General features: G+C 39.7%; 1 protein-coding gene across 4 annotated transcripts; it reads left to right on the plus strand.

Annotated features, from left to right (window-relative positions):
- Window positions 1–360: 360 nt before the first annotated feature.
- LOC145410470 (heterogeneous nuclear ribonucleoprotein 87F-like) lies at window positions 361–15,611 on the plus strand. 4 transcript variants are annotated; one of them, XR_013899270.1, is made up of 9 exons: window positions 361–471; window positions 7,378–7,434; window positions 8,998–9,216; window positions 9,782–9,904; window positions 10,334–10,466; window positions 10,663–10,857; window positions 12,707–13,015; window positions 14,162–14,290; window positions 14,562–15,611. XR_013899270.1 is itself a non-coding variant. In XM_080280623.1 (9 exons), the coding sequence occupies exons 1-8, from the start codon at window positions 457–459 to the stop codon at window positions 14,247–14,249; spliced, it is 1,167 nt and encodes a 388-aa protein (XP_080136749.1). In that variant the 5' UTR covers window positions 361–456; the 3' UTR covers window positions 14,250–14,290; window positions 14,562–15,611. The 4 variants fall into 4 exon arrangements, 3 of the variants coding, with proteins under 3 accessions (XP_080136749.1, XP_080136750.1, XP_080136751.1); XM_080280623.1 differs by having other exon boundaries at window positions 14,134–14,290; XM_080280624.1 differs by having other exon boundaries at window positions 10,672–10,857; window positions 14,134–14,290.
- Window positions 15,612–17,108: the final 1,497 nt, after the last annotated feature.

Below are 17,108 nucleotides of genomic sequence, written 5' to 3' on the forward strand. Positions count from 1 at the left end.
CATTATATACGGCATACGTTCGTTGGGTCAGTTCGTTGGGTCAGTTTTGAGCATATATATATATTAAATTTCAGATATTAATAGCAAAGGTTCACAGATTTACTGAGAAATTGATAGCAACTCCTGTCGAAGTGTGCGAAAGCGAGGTTTAAAAATCCCGCTAAACCCTCATGCCACGTCACATCCGGCCCTTGGTAAATTGCCTTAATTTTATATACGTAAGCACAATTTATTGAAATGTGATACTCTACTAAAGTACTTGTATTACAAATCTGTGTCATTCAGGTAAAAATCGTATTGTAAAGTTGTATATTAATGAAGATAAATAAGGGCCCCTACAGACGCCCGGCCAGCGTGACGCATCGCTGAAGGATCGGTGGAGAGAAGGACGTAGAGTAGCGGAAGCTCCTTATTCATCTTGAATTCTTGTCGGCAGCAGATCAGCAACCAGCCAAAATGGTAAAGGAGGAGGTAAGTTGTTTCCTTGCCATTAGGGTGTGTAGGTAGTGATAGAAAGTTAAGCTTAGTTCAATGGTGTGTTCAGTGTTGAATTTTTGAGAGGCGTTGGTGAGGCCGGCTAGGGGTGTCATGGCGGATGGCTTCCACCCCCAGCCGGGCCTCGCCCTAGACCTCATTTTCTCATCTGCAATTGTTCCATTCGACCCCGTATGATTTACTCCCCTTTTCGATTTTTGTGGACCTGTGTAACGTTGTTTGATGAACTGTGAACGATTTCCTGGAATTTGTAGGGTTCTTTAGAAAAGAACGTGGAACAAAGGACATTAATTTTTAAACCACGCATTTGTGATTGGGTGGGTTATATTGGAGTTCTGGATTGATAGGCTTGGATGCTGGTGGTACAGGTTAAGTAGGACTAGATTAGGATTTAGTTACAGGATAGTTGGGAGGGAAGGCGGGTAGATAGGAATTTGTAACTTGCGTAAGCCCACGTCAGCAAACCCTAATTTGAACACGTGTGGCCCGAGTACGGATAATTGTTATTGTGACAGTGGCAATTCATTTTTCTTTGAGTATAGCTACGCGAGTAATTTGCGCAGTTAACTACCGTTACTTGTTAGAAATAAGAAAATGCTTGTGCACGTGATAGTGTAATGGTAACGTTAGGTGGAAATTGATAGGGATAATTAGTACAGCTCTGATTGAGCAGTAGTTCTCGGCAGTGAAGTGGCTGACAATGGTAGATGCATAATCATGAGGTAAACCTGCTGTAGGTGTATACTCCCAGCATTGGGCTCTTGGTGTTATAGTTGAGGGGCACATGTTTTCTTGTTTGATTTTATTTTTTATTTTTATTTTATGCAAGTTTGAGCAACAATACCCGTACAAGCAAATAGACCTGTTAAATACTTGGATGGGAAGCTTCCTGATGAACTACAGAATAACATGCAATCATTGACTCTGTTCACAGGAAAAGATGCATTTTGTTTTTTAGGACCTGGCAACAGAATTTTCAGAAAGTTAAAGTTTCTGAGGGAACTGCATGCACATAATTCACATCTGTTCATTGGGGTAGGCTGGCCTTGGCTGGCAGCTGGCCTAGGATGTGGGATACACATTAACCCCGTTTCAGAAATCTGCCATTAGGTTTGCATCAATTGCCCAGCTCTGATGTGGGGCAGGCATTGAAAAAGTAGCCAGTGCTTAATTTCTTTTTAATTAACCCAAAGTAAAACATCTCAAAACATATTTTACTCATCAAATTATACAGTTGGCCCGGATTCTCCGGGCCTCTTATCTTAAAGTATGTTACAATTTTCACTTTTTTGACGTTAATCTAATTTTCCCATTTTATATTCTTCATGTGGGCTTGATGTTTAATAGTGAAATTTTCCTGAGAAATGGTCACAGGTGCTACTGACTTGCTTTAATTAGCTCTGGAGTGAGCCTTGCAAGCTATTGTTCAGCCATCATTAGCTCCTTCAGTATGTGGTCCAAGTTGAACTAATGTTTGAAAGGAACCAGAATATAATATGCATTATTGTATTGAAGGGGTTAAAGCCGTTGTATACATGTTAGATAGTTGCTTAGAATTGCATAAGCCCAAAATTTGTCCAGGATGTGGATATAACTTTTAATTTCAACTTGCTGTGCTTCAGCCTTTATTTTATCATTTTGTATTTATTTTTTTCATAACCTTGGCTCATCCTTTCATATTACTGTAGTTTAGACATACAGTACAGCGTTTTAATGGTTTGTCATGTTTCAGATGTTTTTGGTCATTATCATATGCCCCTTTTTGCCCTTCTGAATGCATAGGGAACTTCCTGCATATGCCAGCTCTATGCAAAAGTACATGCAAACTTCCTGCTTGAGGAACTCATTGCATATGACACTCAGATGCTTGCACAAGAACAGTTAAGGTGTTGAGCTGGGGGGGGGGGAATACACAGCCTTGTTAGTTTCTCTTACCATATAGTACCAGTCTTCCTATTGCTCACCTCACAATAGTACATCTGCAGATTTTAGTACAGAAACCAGATTATAAAATGAAAAATGGGTAAATGTAGGTTATATCTGAATTTTGATGAATGAAGGGCCTGGGAGAAAGTTTTGAGTTGTGTACAATCCTTGAATGCTAAACTAGGTCTGAGTGTTGACTTTGTACAATGAAAACATGAATGCTGAGCTTCTGCCAGTCATGATTCTTGTCTTGGAGGTTAATTGCTTTAAGAAAGTGACGTTGTAGATGAGTGGACTGCAGTAGCGTAGTCATGTTCTTCCCTGCCCCTTGGAATGAGTAATGATGGCTGTTGCTATCTGCATTTGAGGGCACTCGGTTTTGCTGTACCACTGCAATTTGCAGTTGAAAGAAACTAGAGCAGCATCCCATCACTGGCAGCATAGCAGTCTTCAAAACATGCAGATAAAAATCCAAGCAAGATTTTGACTGATTATAATTTATGCAATAGGGTCGTCTGAAATACAGTTGTAGAACAAGGTACATTTGTTTATGGGACAGTTTGTTCCTTGTGTGGTACATATATGTCTATTTCCAGTTTCCTTAATCCCATAAGGGGTGGCCACAAACAAATTGCCTCCATGTTGCCCTGTCTCCTGCCATTTCACTGCCCTCCACCCATCTCACAACCCCCGTCTCTAATATACCTCCCCACTGTATTTCTCCATTTAACCTTGACCACCTCACTCACTCTGCTTATTAGTATCATGCTCTCCATCCTACATATGGCCAAACCATGTCATTGTATGTTTCTCCCAATGCATTCTGTCACATCCACACCATATGCTCCTTCACTTCCTCATTTGTCAGTTTATCTCCATGTAAATCCACATGCTCCTCACAGAGAACTCCTTTCCACTGCTTTCACTTTTGTACTTCCAACAAGTCCAAGCTTCACTTCCATACTTTAGAATTGGCATCACAGTTCTCTCATGGAGCTTTTTTTTACCACTGATTTCAGAGAACCAGCAGCCTCTCTTCTATCTTGCACTCTTTCAAGCACTTCATCCTCCGAACTTCCATCCTCACTCATTGCATTTTTCCATTTCCTCATTCAACCTCACTGTACAGTCAAAGAAGAAAGTTGGTGTTGCAGTTTTGTCCACAGATTAAAAGTCTATCTATCTGTCTATTGCCAGACTCCATAATCCTGTACAGGGTGGCCATTTGACTCTGAGTAATTTGTTTTACAGGGAGGGGCACTAACCCTCCACCAACCCACTTGACACATAGGGAGCACGTATGGTTTGGTTATATGGTTACCACCCAGTGTTGTAAATGGTTTCTTGGCTTACAGGAAACCATTTGGCTCGTCACTCAATGTAAAGCCACCTGTAACGGAAAGAAAAGCATTAAGTAGTGACAGGAAAGATGGGAGAAATAGGAAGAGAGGAGGACAGGCACAGAAAAAATGATAAAGGCTAAGGTGCAACAGTTAAAACATTATGACAACATACTGTATTCGTGGTTGTCTAGCCGGAAAGCCTTACTTAAGCTTCATATCTTTGGGCAATGGGGTGATGGTATAAATGAACCCAGGAAATTCTGAAGCCTTAATATCGACACGCGTGAATTAATGAGTCCGAATTTCGTATGAGACGAAATGCTAACAGATAGGCAATGATCACCTGGACATTACATCTTACACCATAACACAAAATGTCAAGCAGACCTATTATACCTTGATATGGAGAGGGAAAGCAACATGCACTCAATGTAAAGCCACCTGTAACGGAAAGAAAAGCATTAAGTAGTGACAGGAAAGATGGGAGAAATAGGAAGAGAGGAGGGCAGGCACAGAAAAAATGATAAAGGCTAAGGTGCAACAGTTAAAACATTATGACAACGTACTGTATTTGTGGTTGTCTAGCCGGAAAGCCTTACTTAAGCTTCATATCTTTGGGCAATGGGGTGATGGTATAAATGAACCCAGGAAATTCTGAAGCCTACTGCAGTTATCCTCTCTTATGTTCTTATGCATCCAACTTTAGGGAGATGAGAGGTGGCATGATCTCCCTTTATTTACGGGAAACGAAGCCTGAACAGACAGCTCGAACATGATTTTGGTATAAGAATAACCTCAAACTGAATTGTGGTATAAGCGTAATTATAAATAGGTGGATTAGATGAATACGGGAGTAAGGCACAATGGAGAACCACCTTCATTCAGGTTGTCCTATCACACCACTATAGGACCAGGAAATAATCACAATGATGGAAGCAGCACCTGCAAACAGTGTTTGTTGTAAGAAATTAACTGCATTTAGTATGAATCACAGGAGTAGTTGTGCATAGATTTCAGTTATGTGGTTTGTGTTCATAGTTGTCTGTGGGGTTCAGCTCGCCAACCATTTAAAAAAAAAAAAAAAAAAAAAAATCTAAACTGTAATTTCTCATGTTGAATACTATAGTCAGCTGTTTTACAACACTTAAAAAATGTCAGTCCCAGGTCATAATTACACACTTGATTAGCTGATTTACAGTAAAAAAGATGGAAAACTGACTTCCAAACACACAGCTAACTGAATTATAATGTTGCAGATGTGCTAATGAAGAAAAAGGAAGGAGATGCTTCATGTAAAAAAATAAAAGCAGGCAGAAAGAATATGTAGATTAGATTTGTTTGGTTACAAAAGAAAAAGCTGGCAATCACAGGCCAGTCACCTGGAGCAAATGGCAGTTCATGTAAGTGCTACCAGCTCTCTGTTCGACACAAAGCAGACAGCACCAAAACTGGTCTTTCAGCAGATATTTCCACAGAATTTCATTACAAGACTTTTTGGTTTTGACTGTACATTCAGTGACTCTCAAAGACCATAACTTTGTTTTTCCCTATAACATTTCGATTCTCTGTCTTACTCTCCCAAACTCGTTCATTATGCCTTGCAGTTCCCCTTCGTCTTCACTTAATACAGTATCATTTACAAACAACAGTACAGAAAGTTTCCAAATGCTGCACTCTCTAATGGCTGCTCCAACGTCCACCTCCCTATGTTGTACCTCTTAAACCCCATCCATTTCTATTATCATTTCAGCCAAAAACAATTATAAGATTTTGATCCATTCAATATTTTAGATGATTTTGAGACTTGTGGCATTTTCATTGCAGATTATTTTTATTTTACTCTTGAAGGTTAGGATAGGTTAGGTGATCATCAAGAATAGAAATAATTTGCGACAAAAATGCCATAGAAAAGTGTCTTAGACTTGTCTAAAATGGCCCCCCAACCAACCCCCCAAATCATTCTCTGAAACCTGTTTTGGCAGAAATGATAATTCCCCCCCCCCTCCCCTCCCCTTCCATCCATGTACAGATTGAACAGCTATGGAAACATGACACACCCTGTTTCAATCCAACATTCAGATAGAAAAATTCACTCGGTTCATTATCTACATGCAGCCTTAGCACTCTCATACCCACACTTTACGGCATTCAACAACTTCCCATTTACTCCATATGCTGTATTCTTAATATTTTCCACATTCCTTGTTTATCCAAGCTGTCATATGCTTTCTCCAAATCCACGAAGGCCACATACAACTTTCTCTTTTCTAGAAACTTTTCCACTAAAGACATGAGGTTGAATATCTGATCTTCACAACCTCTTCCCATCTTTAAACGTGTCTGTTCTTCTCCAACTAATGCATGTTATGCGTATTATTCCTTAATCTTTTGTGAGTCATGTTTGTCAATTAAGAATGAAAGAGAAGCATGTGATGGTAAATAACAAAGATAACAAGTGACCATACAGGCATTGGAGCATACTTTGAGGAAATATGGGACCATCTTTAAAAAAAAAAAAAAAAAAAAAAAAAAAAAAAAAAAAAAAGCATTTGAATTGACAGACCTCGTATAAGTGTGCAGAAGTGTTTTGGAGTGAAGGGAATCGGTTGGTGAATAAGAAACAATAGTTATTTAAGGGATAGGTAAAGTTAGGATAAGTTGATTAGGTTAGCATGAAATAGGTTGTTAGGTGTGGTTAAGTGAAGCTGGGTATGAAAATGTAGGCTTGGTCTGGATAATTCATCAATGAAACTAATTTTTTGCCAAGAATGGCTCGCCAAATTGGCATCAGTCTTTTTTTCGTACTGTTGGGAATTGTAAACAAAGACTGATTCAAAAATGTTATTCATCACTTTTAAAAGAAATAAACCATTGAAACTTGTAATGCCCAGAAATTACTCATTTGCTTGAAGGTCTTTGGTATAGGATTAAAAGTAATGAAGTAATGAAGATTACTCCAAAATTAGATGGTTCTGTGTCCTTGATACTAACTACAGTGGGGTTGTTCCACTGCTAAAATCAGCTTGCCAAATTGAAAAGTATGCAAGTTAATATACAGCAGTATTACAGATTGAAAGGTATTCTGTTGTGAAATGGCAAACCGCAACACTGTGTGTACTGTACTTACTTATAGTGATAGTCTGGATTCCTTCATAAAGTACTGTCAGTGCCAACATTTTCTGAACCAGAAGCTCAGAGATTCAATGGAGTAGTGAGAGACTAGAGCTTAAATGCCTCGTAAGATAGCAAGGAAAATGTTAATGAATAGCCACTGTCAGTTACCTGGTATGTGTTTTGCCTGTGTAATTTGTATCATTTGGCTTGAAAATTGTTGCATATTCTATGTTAATGGATTTGAAAACTACCATATCTATATATTTTAACTGATAATCATTTTAAATAACCAGTTTTGCAAAGCATATTGTACCTACCATTGTGAAGAAACAAAAAAAAAAAAAAAATACAGTAACCAGTACAAGCAAAGATATAATCAATGCAAAAATGTAGTGGGTTTCTTGGTGTTTGTATTGCTGGTGAAAGTGAAGAATTGCACCACTTGCGGTTGCTGCCTGTTCCCATTTCTTGTCCTGAATAATTTATGTACTTGTGACAGTATGATGATGAGATGGGAGGTGGGCACGCCGCACACAGAAGCCGAGGAGACCATTCGGTAAGGAGGCAGCTGTTCTGGAGGGGAGGGGGGGTTAAAAAAAAAAAGGGGGGAAATTGTAGTGCCACAGGAGATGTAAGCAGGCTTTTATCCATCTATACTGTGCTGTGGATTGGACGCTAGATTATCCGATGAGTCAAGCAGCATGGCTTATTGGAAAACTGATTCTGATAGTATAGAGTTCAAGCCACAGTACAGTACAGATAGAGAAAAGTTTGTGCTGTTAACTTTCTTGGGGGGGAAATTGTATTGTTTATGGTGAGTATATTGGGTGATTGTCTTGTTTTACAGGTTATTAGGGGGGAGGGTACTTAATTCGCTATACTGTACATAAGTTTGAGATTTCTCAATTAGCTTGTTCAGTGAAGTGCATGTATATATTTTTGTATCATTTACTTCATTTCATGATAAGTAAATTTAATAGTTAATGAATATGGTTGGCATGGGAAGTAGTAAAAATTTACTAAAGCATTAATCCCATCATTATGATCTAGTTTGTTCTTGCTACCACCAGATGATTTCTTCATTTTTGGAGATAATTTTCAAGTGGGAGTGGAAGTATGGAATTCATTACCCCTTTTCACTTTTCTCAGGGTGAATGATATCTGAAAATAGCAAGAATGAAATAGAACTGTGTTATTGGATTGAAGGGGTTAAGAGTTGTTGCTTGAAGCAATGGGATATACTTGGGTATTTAGAAAGTAAGGTGGGTTTTTGTTTAAGCAGGTGGAATTTGCTCTGAAAGTATGTACTGGTTTGATACACATCAGTATATGATTAGCCATTCTTTAACCTTTTATAAGCTTGAAATACATGGCTCACTTGTACCCTCTTGTGGAGTACAGTAGGTTCTGACTTATCCATGCTTGAGAGGTGCTCATGCCCAATGATCCTGAATTGATACACAAGATAGGAAATTTTCAATTAATGATGTATTTACAGGCAGTGTTTTAAGGGAGAATGAATATGATTAAGCTGGAAGTGTTCGTTGAATACAGCTAAGTATTAGCCTGGATTAAAGGGTTTTATCTGAGTTTGTTGTGCTGGCTGAATTGTAACTTTCTTCATGTGTGTGGAGGTCTAGATCATATATTTACTGGTTCCTGGTATAGTATGTACTGTACTATACTGGGTTTAAGTTCTGTATGTTTTACATTTTTCATTGCTTAGAGAAAACACATTTTTCTTACTTTATTTTCACATTCAAATGTATGAGATTGAACTTGTTAGGGTGATAAGTGGTCATTGTAAGATGTAAGCTTAATGTAACCTTTGTTTTGCTTATTTCACATTCGTTACAGAATATCTCCTTAGATAGGCCTATATGCACCTTGAGCAGTGTTCAGTGCAGTACAAATTTACTATAGTAATTTTGCTTGGTATTTTACATTAAGCTGTAATGAAATATTCTAAACCACAAATACTGACAGAAAGCAATTTCACAAGGAATAATACTACATGAACCGTGTTAAGGGATCGTATTAAATATTCCCATAATCGTAAATGTGTAGTGCTTTTCAGAGTAGTTGTATACAGAAGGGTAACTTATCCCATTCCCCACAGGAGCATGCAGAGCCAGAACAGATGCGAAAGCTGTTCATTGGTGGCTTAGATTACCGAACTACAGATGACAGCCTGAAGGCCTACTTTGAACAGTATGGAGAGATTGTTGATGTGGTTGTTATGAAGGACCCCAAGACAAAACGCTCCAGGGGTTTTGGCTTTGTGGCTTTCTCACAGGCATATATGGTTGATGAGGCCCAAAAGAACAGGCCACACAAGGTATAGTATTTAGTTCAAGCGCTGGTGTGTGTGTAATTGACTGATATCACTGAGTATATTGGTTGTAACTTAACTACTTTTTTCGATCCTACCTCACCCCATCCAAATGTATGTGAGTGAGGGATCTGGATGGGTATAACAGTGTGGCAGAAAGGGTATATGAATTTGAAGGTTGGAAAGTAGTAGGCCAAGGTGGTGGTAGATAAATAATGGTGTGAAAGAGGTACATACTGTAGGTTGAACCTTGGACAAACAAAGGATGGAGATGGTTGGATGAATTTTATCAGGCTGATGGGCAGTTACGAAGGTACACATGTGCCTTTGAGATGATTCCACGATTGGGAGGGCTTTAATGAGGATGTGGCAGGGTTTTTTGAGCATACTGTTGATTAATTCTTTGTTCTTTTTTCTGGACCTTACTTGACCCACCCTTGGGTGGGGGAGAGAGTTTGGATCTCTATTACTGTGGTAGTATGGTGTAAATTTAGTTTATATGGAGTCTGTTTGCTAATATTAAATATTTTGGATAAGATTGTAGCGCTAACAGTATACTTTAAATTTATAGATTGATGGTCGATCAGTTGACACAAAGCGTGCTGTTCCTCGGGATGAGATTGGCAAACCTGAGGCTGGTGTGACAGTCAAGAAACTTTTTGTTGGTGGTATCAAGGATGATGTTGATGAAGATGTAAGTGCAGTTGATTTATTTTATTTTATTTTATTTATTTTTATTTTTATTTTTTTATTTTTTATTTAAGCTGTGCGGTTTGTTGACTGGAGGATTATTTCAGTTAATTCCTGAGAGCTCCCATTTCTGTAATAAAATATTTTTTGTTCATAAACTGACATGTTATAGGTTTAGAAGGTTAGTTTAAAATTAGTAGAATAGGGTCATTTACAATTTTTCATGCAAACTAATGATAAGATAGCCAAATAATGAAAAAATTTGGTCCTAATATTTTAATCATATATGTCTGCAGAAGATGAGTTGTCAGTGAATTATATTCCTCTTCACTTATAACATTGTAAGTGGTAGATGTGGACTTTTTTCCCCCCCTTAAATTAAGCTATGGCTGCTAAATATGAAGGTGTGTTGACAATATTTGTGGTTCCACAGGACCTGCGTGAGACTTTCAGTCAGTTTGGTGAAGTTGTATCGGTTAGCATCCCCACAGAAAAAGAATCGCAGAAGAAACGAGGGTTTGCCTTTGTAGAGTTTGAGGACTATGATGCCGTGGACAAAGCTTGTTGTGAGTTTTGCTGGGTGTTCAAGTAACTACCAGTATCTTATGATATATTGACGATAGTAATGCCTTGATGTCTTGAAAATTGGTTGTTGCTTATTTTAAGATGCGAGGATGACACTGAGGTGGGAATACTGGTTACCAGTGATCCTGCACAGTGATTGTCTGCAATTAAGCTTCCCTTGATATTAGACATTAAAAGTCTTTTCAGTGCACAAGAACATCCAGCTGAAGGGGAAGCGTGTGGATGTGAAGAAGGCTTTGAGTAAGAACGAGATTCAGATGCAGCAGCGTGGTCGTATGGGAGGAATGGGTGGCATGGGACGTGGTGGCAATGGACCATGGGCAGGCAACAGGAATGACAACTGGGGCAACAACCAGGGAGGTGGTTGGCAAGGTAAGCTAATGAAAATTTAAAGCAAATGGCTAAGTAACTGACGGGATTGAAGTGGTTAGATGAACTATTTAAGGAAAACCTGCCGAAAAGGGAGGGTATGAGATTGGCTTACTCATTTCATTTAGGAAAATGTGGATGGTCATGTCTTAACATGTAGGGGATTGGGGGGCCCTCATGGTGAATGAACGTGTGTCCCATTTTGTTAGACATGCGCGGCTCATTACCTTGTCATTAGATGGGAAAAATTTTAAACTTTAAGGTATGGTTATTCAGGTTTGGAATATCATTAGTAAGCCTAGCATCGAGTGATATTAGCCTTGCATCATAGGTGATAAAGCTACTAGCCCTGTATAACAAGTGATAAGACTGTTAACCCTGCATCACAAGTGATAAGGGTATTAGCCTTGCAACACAAGTGTTAGGGTTATTGATTCACTTAGCACACAAGATGGCAGTTAATAGTGACGGAACATAACCCTTTTGTCACAGTGACTTGTATGTTATTTCTAGGTAGTAGGAGCATACTAGGATGTACCCAGGATGTCAACAATTGGTGCATTACAGGGGTTAGGAGAGGGCTGCCCAGTGCTTCCTAGCTCCTCTGCTTCTGGGATATAGTACTGGTGGGGAGATCAGCTCGTGGCAATGTTTTAAGGAGTTAAGCTCATGATGACGGGGTTAAATGATTACACTTCGTTAGCAGAGCATTTAACCCTTGCTAGGCAGGTTTGGTAGTTTTTTCCATGAGTGCAGGGAACTTACGTACGTCATGTGTCTGGTAGTGTGTCGTCTGTGAGATGCGATGATTAACATCGGAGATTTGATTTCTGGGTGGATGCTTCAGTTAACAGGGGCACCAAAGGAGGCTCCACATCACCTGTTATTTGACTATGTGGTTACCACCAAGTGTTCATGGGTCTGTTCACTGGGATAGAACAAGAACAGACTCCTCAGAGTGTTCAATAACCAATGTAATTGTACCTTGGGAGGCTTGCAGCTTGGTCCTTGCAGACCTTCATTGTTCTTCATATGAGGTCAGTAGCTTGGCTAAGTTTAAGGTAGTAAGTTTGCTAAGCATCCAAAATTATTAGTTTTGGTTAGTCCATCCATCATCCAGTCCTCTGTCACCCCATGAGGAGCGGAGCCTGGGGCTAGGTAAGTTGGTCCTGACATTTAAGATGAGTTTTGGTTAGTGAAGGTGAAAAGTTTTCAGTAGTTGTTGGGGTGCTGTCAAAGTCCACTCACTTGATGTAGTGCTGCTCTCGGTTGGCTTCACTTTCCTCTCTCCCTCCTCTTCCCTCTTTTCCCTTATGGCCTTTCATTCCTTCCTTCCTTTCTTTTTCCGTCTGTCTGCAAGTGACAAGCCAAATGGTTTCCTGTACACAGGAAGCCAATTACTATGCTGGGTGGTAACCATAAAGCCAAACTATTGCTTCTGGTGGTTTAGTGGGTAATTAAGGCACTCCAACCTGATTGAGCCTGTGTCTGTTTATATCCAAGGGGTGGTTGGGGTTTATTGCTCTCGTAATGCCACTGGGATGAGTGAGGCTGATCTCTCATCTTAAATGTTAGGTCCAACTTTCTTAGTCCTGGGCTTCCTATGTTCCCCGTGGGGCAATACAGGATTAGATGATGATTTTATTTTTTGTTTATTTCTTAGCATATCAAGCATAGTTGTGAGCTTATTAGCTTGTCATCCAAAGTGGTATAGTAATTATTGGTGAGCTTAGTGTCCAGGCTGATGGGGTAGCTTGGTGTCCAGAGTGGTAGTTGTGGTTAGCCTAATATCAAGCTGAATGTGTAAATTTCTTAGGTAATTATTGTACTAATTCATGATTATTACCACCAGACAACCGCAGTGGATGGGGCAACCAGGGCAACTATGGCACTCCCAACCAGGGTGGGCCTGGAGGCTACAACCAGGGTGGTTATGGTAATCAGGGTCCATGGCAAGGAGGACCACCCAATAACCAGGGCTGGGGAAGCAACCAGAATAACCAGGGCTGGAACCCACAGGCAAACAACTATGGTGGCACTCCAAACAACTGGGGCCAGGGACCCAATGACTTTGGCAACAACTATGGTCAGAGCTATGGTGGTGGTCCCATGAGGAACCAGGGATATGGACAGACCAACCGTTCCACCCCCTACAATGCTGGTATGTACCCTCTTGGTTTTGCTGTAAAATTGACTTGATAACTACAGTTATTTTATGTTGCACTTGGCCCTCCCAATGATAACACTTGATATGTCAGTTACTGAAATAATAGCAGTGTAGACTACCTTAACTTGTTCTCCATTTAAGACTTTGCTAAGTACGTGAATGAACTTGTACTTCTCTGAAATTATGTTCTTTGTAATTACAAACAAAGCTGTTCTATTTATATAGTGGAAAATGGAAGGTTCACACCACAGCTTTTGTGAAGCTCATAGCCTCATACGTGGGGGTTCCTCCTCCATCATTAACTTTTGAAAATGGTTGTTCTGTTTTAAGGACCATAGACAGTAATGAGTCAGACTGATTGTATAAAAGTGCAGAAATTGATTGCTCACATTTTTTAATGGATGTAGATGGGGGAGGGGTACAGCCTAGTTTGGTTTTGGTTTATGGATTTATTGAGCAAACTGAGTGCTGCCTTGTATCCCTGCTTAAACCAAGGACTGTACATGGTATGTTGAGTGATTTATATTCACCAAAAAAACTTTTACTACACTTATGTTAAACAGATAACCAACTTACGGCACCTTAGGGCACTCCCATTAGATTGAGCATGTGTAGGTTTATATCCAAGGGATTGTTGGGGTTATTGCTCATGTAATGCCACTCAGGGAATGAGTGAGGCTGGTCACTCATCTTAAATGTCAGGACCAACTTGCCTACCCTGGGGCTTGTACGCTCCTCATGGTGCAACACAAGGTTAGGTGGTATAAGGGGGGGGGGGTGCTGTAGATGAGCTGTTGGTTTTGTGCTAATGGCAAAAGGCACTGGATTTGATCAAATTGGGAGAACAGCTAGGCAAGAACTAAAGTATTATAGTTGTTGAGTACCCATGTATACCGTATACTGAGCTCTCGTTTGTGTAAATGCAAGAGTTGCATGCATTAATTTCTGGAATGTGTGCCTAAACAGTAGTTTCCATCCACAGTTATGCTTCATAATTGACATTATACTTCGGATGAATTGGTTGATAGTAGATATCTAAAATGTGGAAATCTCTGCCACACCTTGCTCAGTATATCAAAGTATCAGACGTCACCTAGTTTGTTCACACTCAGGTGGTGGTTATAATAACCCAGGCAACAGTGGCCCCAACAGCTACGGTGGCGGTGGCGGCGGCGGCGGCTCAGGCGGAGCAGTTGGCATGAACCAGGGGCCCAACAGACGCTACTAATTTAAATGGGGGGAAGATTGGGGGGGGATGGGGAGTTGCTGGTATGTATTCTTTGTTTATTTCAGTTATTTCTTTGTTGTAAACAAACTGGATGGCTATAGTGTTTTAAGTTCTAAATTTAGTCTTGCAAGAGAGGAAGGTACTTTTTGACATTTGAAGGTTGGCTATAGTATTTTCATGTTTTATTGTGCCTTATACATGTCATGATATATTATCATTTACAAGATTATTTTGAGTGCATTTGTAATAGATTATATTATTGACTAACCTACGAGACTGTTCACTAATTTATGATTTTCCACCACACACTAGGTACATAGCAGGTTAGCCATGCAGGCAGGCAGACAGGCAGGGCTTGAGTCAGGGCCCCAGGCATTATCAGGAAGTTAGGAAGGTGTGAGGTAGAGGGAGGATAGCCAGGCACCGCGACACAACCAACAGCAAGAGAAACATTCCATTCGTCGCACGGGGGATAGCTGCCTCAATGCTGCCTGTGCTAGGGAGAACAGAAAAATGATTATTTTTTTTTCCCATATTGACTTCAGATATTTTGTGCTTGCATTTTATATATTTAGGATAATGTGTAGTGTAAATCTCAATGAAATAACCAAAGCATAGTCAGTTCTTTGTAATATGTGTGCAGAATTGTAATTTCATTTTACAAATAAATTAATCCTAAGAATGGTGTATTCTGACATCCTGAGACTTGAGTTGGAGAGGAACTAGGCAGTGAGGTCTAGGAACTGTCTAGGTGTAACCCCGTAAGGTAGGTTCTTGTTCGATTTTGTGGTGTAGGCAGTAATGTATTTAATAGGGTTTGGGTACACATTAATGAGTCAATTTTTTGTGAGTGGTTAGCACATTGTGTAGTGGTGCTAGGTCACGCTTAGTGTGAGTGCACTCTTCAGCTTTTGTACTGTCTTACAGTGTAGGGACCCCGTAGTGAAGTCAAAAGCGCTATTTTGGTACTAGAACCATATGGTTAAGGCTTGTACTTTGTATTTGAATGAAGATGGGTTGGTTACGTAGATCATCATATGATTTAACCCAGGTTATATTCAGATATATGCTGTAAGCCTGCAAACTCCAGGTTCCTATGTCTTAATGGCCTTCTGACTACAGGGTCTCTACTTATTTGCTATTTCCTTAATGTCTTGTGTTATAAATAGCTTCACAGTTAAGTTGGTTGTTGATTATCTTTCATTTGGACAAGGCGGCCTGGCACTAATGCAATCATTGTCTCCCCAGGTCTGCTGCCGACACTACCTCAACTACCAAAGATGAAGAACAAACCGCCTGTGATATATATTTATTTTTTACAAAATTATATTTTTATACGAATTACAAAAACTGAAAGTATAAGTACGAGTTTTCATTAATTCCTTATTGGGTATGGATCTAATTGGTAATTTTGGACTTGGTTTCTTTTACAATGAAGATCTTGAGGTAGTGATTTTGAGAGCTTGTGCATTGTTCAGCATATTACCGATGAACCATTTATTTATACCCTCCCCTTATGCGATGTAGTAGCATTGGTGCATTATTGTATTTGATGGTAACAAGTGTTGAAAGTACAGTATTCAAATTCTCTTGACACTGGATGGTCACCTACTTTTGAATTGTCTTTGGCTACATTTTGATGTTTGTAGGGCATGTCACCCTTCAGTTATATTACTATACACTACATGAAACGTGTAGGTGAACATAGAGCAACTATATTGGTGTGGAATGCACTTTACTGCCCACTGAATGTACAAGGTATTGTCATGCAATTACTAATTGTATTATTGATGTATGGGAAGGTTTAATTGTATGCATAAAGTACTTTGCCATTGATGTTAGATATGAGGTGAAATGCTGTCAGTCACAGTCTTTGCAATTGCAGGGCTTACATTCAACACATTTGAGCAAATAGTACGGAGTCAATATTCTTTGGACTGCTACCCTGGTGGAGTCCCCTTTTGTAATTTACATAATCCATCCATCTTGGCACAAGAAGCTCTGTACAACCATACCACTCAAGTACATGCAATTACCTTTTGATCATTAGTCTATGCCTCATGCCATTAAACTTTTTCAGTCGTTTATATTCAGTATGGCCATTAACTATTATAAACGCAAGTTTCTAGCCAATGTTAAGAGTCTTCCATATGGAAGTTATGCATAACTCCATGCTTAGCCAGACTCTAGATAACGCATCACTTATGCCAGAAGTGTGGGTGCTAAAACCATGCATCAGTCTATACCCAAGCTTCAAGTATCAGTACCAAAAACAGCAGTTGGATACTTAAAAATGAAATATGTTCCATTCAACAGATCGACCTCGACCATCAGTACTACACTTTAGCTTAGGCAAACATTGATGGCAGTGATCCTTTTCATTTAATAAGTTGCGCAGTACCATGTATACATAATCTGAACAACAATGGTTATCAACGGGTCAAACCATTATGGTTCAAAGGACAATTTCCAGTTCAATGTCACATGGGCTTGAACTTTGTGAGGACTACCAGCGTTTATACTTTTTTTTTTTTTCTCTCTCCCCAACTTTGAGACCAGTCACTCTCCATTTACATTTTGCATTTTCAAAACTCGAATATACCTCTGGTTATCTCTGGCCTTGTTGCAATGGTTTCTTCACCTAGTGGGGTGCACGGTGCTTAAAATGTTAGTGCACATATAGCTTCAACGCCCCAGGGCCTGTCCATAACTCCCAGGCTTGTTGGACTTCAGCCACGTCCCGTAAGAATCGTGCAGAGTTAGCTCGTTTTAATTTAATGGGACCTTGCTTCTCTTACCTTGGGTCATACCCACTTCATTGCCATTTAATGAGCCATGACCCTCAGTTTACGCCGCTGT

The sequence above is a fragment of the Coenobita brevimanus genome, chromosome 85 (genome assembly GCF_032717465.1).
Source record: "Coenobita brevimanus isolate Jiangsu-jjx chromosome 85, ASM3271746v2, whole genome shotgun sequence".
Taxonomy (NCBI): Eukaryota; Metazoa; Arthropoda; class Malacostraca; order Decapoda; family Coenobitidae; genus Coenobita; species Coenobita brevimanus.